The sequence below is a fragment of the Galeopterus variegatus genome, unplaced genomic scaffold, assembly GCF_000696425.1.
Source record: "Galeopterus variegatus unplaced genomic scaffold, G_variegatus-3.0.2 Scaffold19953, whole genome shotgun sequence".
NCBI classification, from domain to species: Eukaryota; Metazoa; Chordata; class Mammalia; order Dermoptera; family Cynocephalidae; genus Galeopterus; species Galeopterus variegatus.
This window is the reverse complement of record NW_007746064.1, coordinates 3,868-11,782: the sequence shown is the minus strand read 5'-3', so window position 1 is coordinate 11,782 and position 7,915 is coordinate 3,868. Positions and strand designations below refer to the sequence as shown.

Genomic DNA, 7,915 nt, shown 5'->3' with positions numbered 1-7,915 from the left:
TTATCAGCCCCATGCTCTAACCAACCAACTGAGCTAACTGGACAGCCCCTAGTATTATCCCATTTTATAAATAAGAAAGATGTGGGCTGGCCCGTGGCTCAAACTCCCTCCTTATTTGATCAACTTCTAATCCATTATTCAGGTCTCAATTTAAACATCACTTTTTCAAGAAGCCCTTTTCTAAGCCCCAGACAGTTTATGTTCCCATCTTATATATACTCATAGCAATTCCTCTATCTTTATTTTCATTATATTATTATCACCTGCTTAATATCTCTCTTTCCCCCACTGGATCACAAGATCTATGAGGGCAAGCATTGTATCTGTTCTACTCATCTCTGTGTTTCTGACACCCAGGACAATGCTTGGCACATGTTTGCTAAATAAAAGAATGAATGAACTAGAGAGTCTGCAGCTCGTCAGAACTGAAGGTTTAAGTAAACACAGCTCCCTTTTTCTTACATTTAAGTCATTGATAAAATTACTAATCAGAATCAAGCCTAGGACACAGGCCAAAGGGATACCACTGAATATATCTCTAGGTTCATCCTAATATTTCTCAGACATAATTGTGCATAAAAGAGGTTTAAAACACATATTAACAGTCTACCTCCCCACCTCAACCCCCATGGTTCTGATTTAGTAGATTGAGGGTGGGGCCCTGGGCTCTTCTTTTCTGACAAGCACCCTGGGTGACTCTGATGCCAGTGGTCCACAGATAAGATTTGAGAAACACTGGTGACTATAATCTGGCTCTTGTCCCCTCAACTCATGACACTAACCTCACCAAGGTTATCAGCAGCCTCTTTGTTGCCAAATCTAGAGTTCCGTTTTCCTTCCTTGTCTTACTTGACAACATTTTCCATTTGACCACAGGGTGAGAGGAGTGAGGCTGGGTCATATGGGCACAGGGTCAGATCCTGTCTTTATTTAAAACGTTGGTATTTTATTTATCATGGATTTTTATATTAATTTTGATTTTTTAATGAAATATTATTTAATTACTGAGTTTTTTTGGTGCCCTTTTCAATTTCAGACCCAAAGCAAGTGCTCCCTAGTCTCACCCTGCTTGGCCACTGCCCCTTCTTAAGCTCTCCTACCATCACTGTTGCAGGATCTTTCCTGCCCACCCCTTAAATGTCAGTGTTGCCAAGAATTCTGTGTTCAGCCCACTCTTTTATCAGTCATTGCACTTATTACAATAGTCTTTGTATCATTCTTCTCCCTCTCTCAAGTGCCAATCCTAGTGCCTGACATTTAGTGGACACTCAGTCCGTGCTTATTGAATGACTGAATGAACCATGCTTTTAATAAACAGTTGTAGATTCAGTTCCTACACCTAGAATTATTCATAATTTCCTAACTTTTTGTTACCTTGTCATACAGAGAAAATAGAATGGCTGATAGGGCTGGCTGGTTAGCTCACTTGGTTAGAGCATGGTGTTGGTGACACCAAGGTCAAGGGTTTGGACAACTTGGATACCCTTACTGGCCAGCTATCAAAAAAAAGGGGATCCTCTTACCGACCCGCCACACCCCCTCCAAAAAATTTGACAGGCTGAAGTGATATAGTGTTTTTAATTAGCAGTTCCACTCCTCCTCCCCAGCCCTCCATTTATGGAGGATTTGGGAAGAAAACAGATCAATCATTATCCTTTTTTTTTTTTCTGCTGGCTGGTACAGGGATCCAAACCCTTGACCTTGGTTTTATCAGCACCATGCTCTAACCAACCAACTGAGCTAACTGGACAGCCCCTAGTATTATCCCATTTTATAAATAAGAAAGATGTGGGCTTTAATTAGCAGTTCCACTCCTCCTCCCCAGCCCTCCATTTATGGAGGATTTGGGAAGAAAACAGATCAATCATTATCCTTTTTTTTTTTTCTGCTGGCTGGTACAGGGATCCAAACCCTTGACCTTGGTTTTATCAGCACCATGCTCTAACCAACCAACTGAGCTAACTGGACAGCCCCTAGTATTATCCCATTTTATAAATAAGAAAGATGAGCCTTGAAAAGGTTGAGTAACTTACTAGTAAGTGTCAGAGGTAAGGTTTGAGCCGGGTCTGTCTGGCCCAATGCCTATTTGCCATCCACTGTACTTCAGTGTCTCCCACTCAGTGGACAGTGCAGACCCACAGCTCCACCTGCAGCACTGTACAGAGGGGCCATCTGCATAAATATCCCCACCCCCTCCACTTGTCTACAGGCAGGAAGGCCTGATAGGGATAGCTCAGACTCTAAGCCAGACTGCCCTGGTTCAGATCCTGGTTCATCAGTTCACTTTGAGACCTTGGGCAGGTCACTAACCTGTCAGAGATTGTTACCTCATGTTACCCATGAAGCAAATGGAAATACTAACAGCACCCACTGGAGGGCCATGGTGAGGACTATATGAGACAATGCAAGCCAAGCAGTCAGCACAGTGCGTGGCACACAACAAACGCTGGTACTTGTTAGCCTCTACCCATAGTGGCAACCTTCTGGAACTAATTGCTGGAAACAGTAGACAGAAATGTGTATAGTTACTATGAAAACAAGATTCCTGGCCAGCTGCCAAAAAAAAGAAAGCAAGAAAGAAAACAAGACTAGCCCTAGGACAGAGGAAAAGAAGGTGACAAAAGTTGGTCATCCTAGCTGGTATCTGAAGAAAGGGGAGAGAATGCACTGAGGCAGGAACAGGGGCAGGGTTTGGGGGAGGTGGGTAGGGACAATGTACAAATAAAGAGACTACCATGTGGGCTGTTAGCCTGGCCCCCAGCTATGGTGGCAACAGGCAGGGGAGCCTGGCTCCAGAGCAAACGTTGTCTTTGCAGTAAAGAGCCTTTCCTAATGAGCCAATCTGTCTCTACGTCTATTGGCATCCTGGGAACCAGGGTGCAGCAAAGATAATTTGCCTCACACATCCCCTCCCCAACAAAGCACCATTACCTCCAACCCATTACATTAGCCTTTATCAGTCTTGGAAGCTCTCAGTCATCCTCCATGAGCTGCAATAATTTCAGCTAATTTCTTAAGTGTTCTAAGAGCCTGTGATGTGTTATGAGCCTAGTAATTGTTGACTGGTTCCTTTTCTGTTGTGGCTTGATTTCATACCTTGTATCCGAGCTGATGCATGCTCTGGGTGCTTTATTACAGTGAAGCTTTTTGCAAAGGCTCACATTTAAAAATAACATTAAATACTGAGGTTGTTTTAAATCAGAGTTTAATTTTTCCACCATCTCCTATTATTCTTATTAGGAAGCTGCACAATTCTTCATAAGGATAGTGACCTCCAGTGTAAAACTTTGAGCAAGTACAAAATTGAGAATTAATGATGAAGCTGATTCTTTTTAGAGAAGTCTAAGAGTGAGGCACAAGGTAATGAACTGTGCTGAGACCAAAGGTGTAATGGGCATGGCTTAGAGAGGCTTGGGAAATTGAGTCCCAGGTTTCTCCATGTATCTTTGATTTTTCAGAGTCTCCTTGCTCCCTGGGGGGCCTGTCAGAGCCAAGGTGGCTGAATTACCCCAGAGGAGCTTCCTGGAGAACAACCAACAAGCCAGCACCCCCACAGCCCCCACCCCACGTACGCTGTCATTTCCCCTTCAGCTAGTGGCCCTTCTCAGGGTAAAGGGCACAACGCAGCTGCTTGGTCATCTTGGGCCCTAGGTGGTACCAGGAATCAGGCACAGGATCTGGCTTCTGTGTGAAAAACTACCCTGAAACTTCCTCTTTAACCTGTCACACAGCTATATGACTGGTGCATGTTTAGAAAAGCTGCTAAGGTCCATCGGCATCTTCTTATCAGCTGTAAGCAGGTGAGTTCTGTTCTAGAGAGATTCTGAGTTCTCAGTGGCATGTCAGGCTCGTGGTGTCCTTGGCATTCACACCACAGGGGACCATGGATTCTAGTTACCAGTGGGTGCCCAGTAGCCCTTGGGATGGGCCCAGAGATAGTGTCAGGCACGATCCTGTTCTCCTTGCTCCTCCATCCCATGTTCTTCACTGGCACTTCACTGGTCAGCACCTCCTTGTTTGTGAATTACAGAAAACAAACTCATACTAGACTCAGGAAAGGAAATTTACTGGCTCACTAAACTAAAAAACCCAGACGTGGAAATACATATCTCAGGCCTGACTAGATCCAGGGGCTCAAACAATGTCATCATTACTCTCTCTCTTTTCCTCCGTTTCTCAGTCTTCTCTTCCGTATTCATAGGCCTCTGTGTGCTGTGGTCCTCAGGAGCTCCAGACATGCAGCCTTATATAGGGGCTCAAACAATGTCATCATTACTCTCTCTCTTTTCCTCCGTTTCTCAGTCTTCTCTTCTGTATTCATAGGCCTCTGTGTGCTGTGGTCCTCAGGAGCTCCAGACATGCAGCCTTATATCTCAGCATTACTAAAAACAGAGTGTATCTTTTCCACGGGCTCCCAAGAAAGCCCTAGGGTTTGAGCCTTATTGGGCCAACTTAGGTCACATGCTGAGCCCCAAATCAATTTCTATAGTCCAAATGATGACATCCTGTCACCTTCTCACCCCACCAAAACCACATGGCCCACGAGCAGCAGAGTGGTGATTCCCCAAAGAACACCTGAGGTGCTATGACAAGAAGAAGGGGAACGGATGCTGGAAAGCCAAAAATAAGAAGTGTCTGTTGTAGTTAATTCCAGTATTTCCTGCTGGAAGGAAGAATTTCCAAACTCTCGTGTCACTTTATCTACAGACATTTCCTGGATAGGAGGGCAAAGTATGTGAAGAAAGGACCTTGGGATCCCTTAGAATTATCAATGCCAATGAACTCGACAAGTGTTTTATTTTTACTCTTCTATCCCTCTGGTCAGCAATCGGTACCTTATAGAATTTCTTGAGGTTGGAGGTGTCCTAACACTCTTGGAAATACTTGGGCTGGAGAAGACCAAAGAGGAGGACAAGAAGGAAGCCATCAAGCTACTTCAGGTTATTGCAAACTCTGGCAGGAAGTACAAGGAGCTCATCTGTGAAAGCTATGGTGGGTACCGCATATGGCAAGGGTGTCCATTCCCATGTTCCCCTCGGGGCCTGGGTGAGATGGTGGCAGCACCCACCACTGCCAGAGGAAAAAGCAGTATAGAACTGGTGGCACAGGAAGCATTTTGTACAGTGGGCTCAATTAGCTCCCGTCTGTGTCACCACTGGAAGACCTGGATTTATGATTTTCCTGATTCATCATTTGCTCAAAGTTTTCAATGGTGGCCTTAGAAATACTTCTCCATTTTAAATATATCCTCTTTCAGGCACCCATTCAACAAAGATCTATTGAGCTTTGACTAAAATCTTGTGAAACTGAGTTATAAATAGCTCTAGAAATAAATTTGTAATAAAATTATTATTATTATTATTTTTCTAAAAGATGACCGGTAAGGGGATCTTAACCCTTGACTTGGTGTTGTCAGCACCATGTTCTCCTAAGTGAGCTAACCAGCCATCCCTATAAAGGGATCCGAACCTAAGGAAGGTTATTAAACAATTTTTTGTTTCCTTTTACCCAGTAAATTTTTAATTTTATTCTCACACATGCAAGAATATTTGAAGTTTTAGTTCTTACTTGTGTACTATGAGGAAATGGGTCATATATTTCTGTTTAATAATGTTTGCTGTTTCTATTTAAACTTCTTTAAAATAGGTTAAGGACAGTTAAATGAATCAGGATTATGTTGCAATTAGTAAAATTGAATATTTCTTTGCCTGGATCACAGTATTTCTTTCCTTGACTTACTTTCATCAAAGTAAGTCATTATTCAAGAACATACAATTAGCTTGTTTTAATCTTATCATTTTCAGTTACCTACTAAAGTAATTAGCTTTCTTTCTTCTTTTTAGTTAGAAGATTGCTAAAGGATCAATGCACAGTACATCATTTTCTTCTCTACAGCACCAATTACTTCATCAGTGTACATTCACTGATTTTACTTATTAGTACATTATCACCAGATACTCACAGCATGGTGTTTATTAATTAATAAGAGAAATATAGATGGATTTGTGAATGGTTCTCCTTTTATTTGTCTAAAACATGTGGGATTAGTATGGTACCTGCTAGTGGCATGTAGAAAGAAGTGAAAGATGGAGTTTATTTCTCATTCCCAAGGTTTCCATATTTTTCAAAATGAGATGCATCTAAACCCAGTTAGCAAAAAAATAAGAAATACATAAAAAAATAAACTGCTTATGTAAATTACAAAGTTAGAAAAAGTTCAGTTTTTCTGGCCTCTGTTCTCAAGTAAACTGATTTTATTTCTATTTCTTATAATCAAGGAATACAAAGTAGGTACATTATACACCTTCAAAATATTGGTTACCGCAATATTATATTAAATAAAATTTATAAAGTTGAAGTAAATATAATGTAATGTAATGGCAGAATATAGTTTTCGGTTATTTGTATATTTGTCTTATTTCGTAATAACTTCGTATAGCATAAAAAAAAAAAAGGATGAATGGGGAATGAAGAAGTGGCTTCTCTTGGGAAGCTTAGATGTTGTATTAGTCTGTTTCTGTTGCTTATAACAAAATACATGGAACTGGGTAATTTATAAGGAAAAAAATTTATTGCTTACAGTTTGGGAGGCTGGGAAGTCCTGAGGCCAGGGAACACATGTGGTGAGGGCCTTCTTTGATGGTGATGCAGGGGTCTCACATGGCAGAACGGTGGGGCAGAGAGAGAGACTCTCACTTGCTCGACTTTTAAAGTCCTCAGACACACACCCCTGACCACTGTTATCAATCCATTCGCTATGGCACGGTCCTACAACCTAATCACCTCTCCAAGGCCCCATCTTTCAATTACTATAACAGATTTCCCACCCTCAACAGCGGCCTGTGGCTCACTTGGGTGAGCGTGGTGCTGACGACACCAAGTCAAGGGTTAAGATCCCCTTACCAGTCATCTTTAAAAAACAAAACAAACAAACAAACAAACAACAACAACAACAACAAAAAAAACAGTTACAGTGGGAATTAAGCTTCTGACGTATGAACTTTGGAGGGTACTATTCAATCAATCCACAGCAGATGTAAAGGGGGAAAAAAAGAACAATAACAAAGAAGAAAACAGAGTTGAAGGGTAACTTTCTTAAATATGGGTGAGCTTGAGGATGTTTACTGTTAAAGGAGAGGAACCAATAAATGGGAAAAATCTGAAGAGGTAAGAAAGAGGAATTGACCACTGGGGTGGGGTTCCTGAGGAAGAGAAGATTTTACGATCTGGGATGAGTTCCACTCTCCCTGCCCAGTGTCCTTCCTGCCCCCAACCAAGATAGTAGACCTTGTTCTGGCACCTCTAGCAGGTGGCCAACTAGCATTGACTTAATGCCTCCAGAGCTTGAAGTTTCAGAGGCAACCTCTGCAGATTCCCAGTCAGATTTTTGGCCGCCCATCTCTGCCCCTCCTCTCTAGGGGGTGGGGCCCAGGCCCAGTGACTCACCACTGCTCTCCCGCCCTCCCTCTTCCCCATTCACCTGGGTGCCTAGCTGTTTGGTAGTCTGCATTTCATTTCTTCCTGGTGGACAAGATCTAAAGAGTAACCACCTTGTCCTGTTGTCTGTCTTGTCAGTCAATCATTGGAACCACACACCCCAGCATCGTGGACTGTGTGCTGAAGGTACTGGGCACGATGCACCTGGAAGTCCAGTATGAAGGTAGGGAGACCTACTCCAGATCAAGGAAGGTGGCAGCGAGCACTAGGCAGATTAAATCTCAGAAGTTTTCTCTTAGTCACAAAAAGCCTTGTTGTTGAGTGTCCTGGATGGATGGCCTTGGCAGATAGAAGATGCTGGCTCAGTATCCATCAGTGAGTTATTCAGAAAATGACAGTCCTGTTCCCTGCTTCCAGTCAGCCACATGGTGCTTTAACAGTTATTACAATCTGCCTAGATCCAGAGCTGTGTCTGGTT

General features: G+C 42.6%; 1 protein-coding gene across 1 annotated transcript; it reads left to right on the top strand.

Moving 5' to 3' along the window:
• Positions 1-3,735: 3,735 nt before the first annotated feature.
• On the top strand, positions 3,736-7,660 carry LOC103583133 (uncharacterized protein C1orf228-like; the record flags this gene model as incomplete). Its single annotated transcript, XM_008564537.1, has 3 exons — positions 3,736-3,800; positions 4,826-5,123; positions 7,576-7,660. Coding segments are annotated over exons 1-3 (448 nt in total), but the record flags the coding sequence as incomplete, so codon positions are not given.
• Positions 7,661-7,915: the final 255 nt, after the last annotated feature.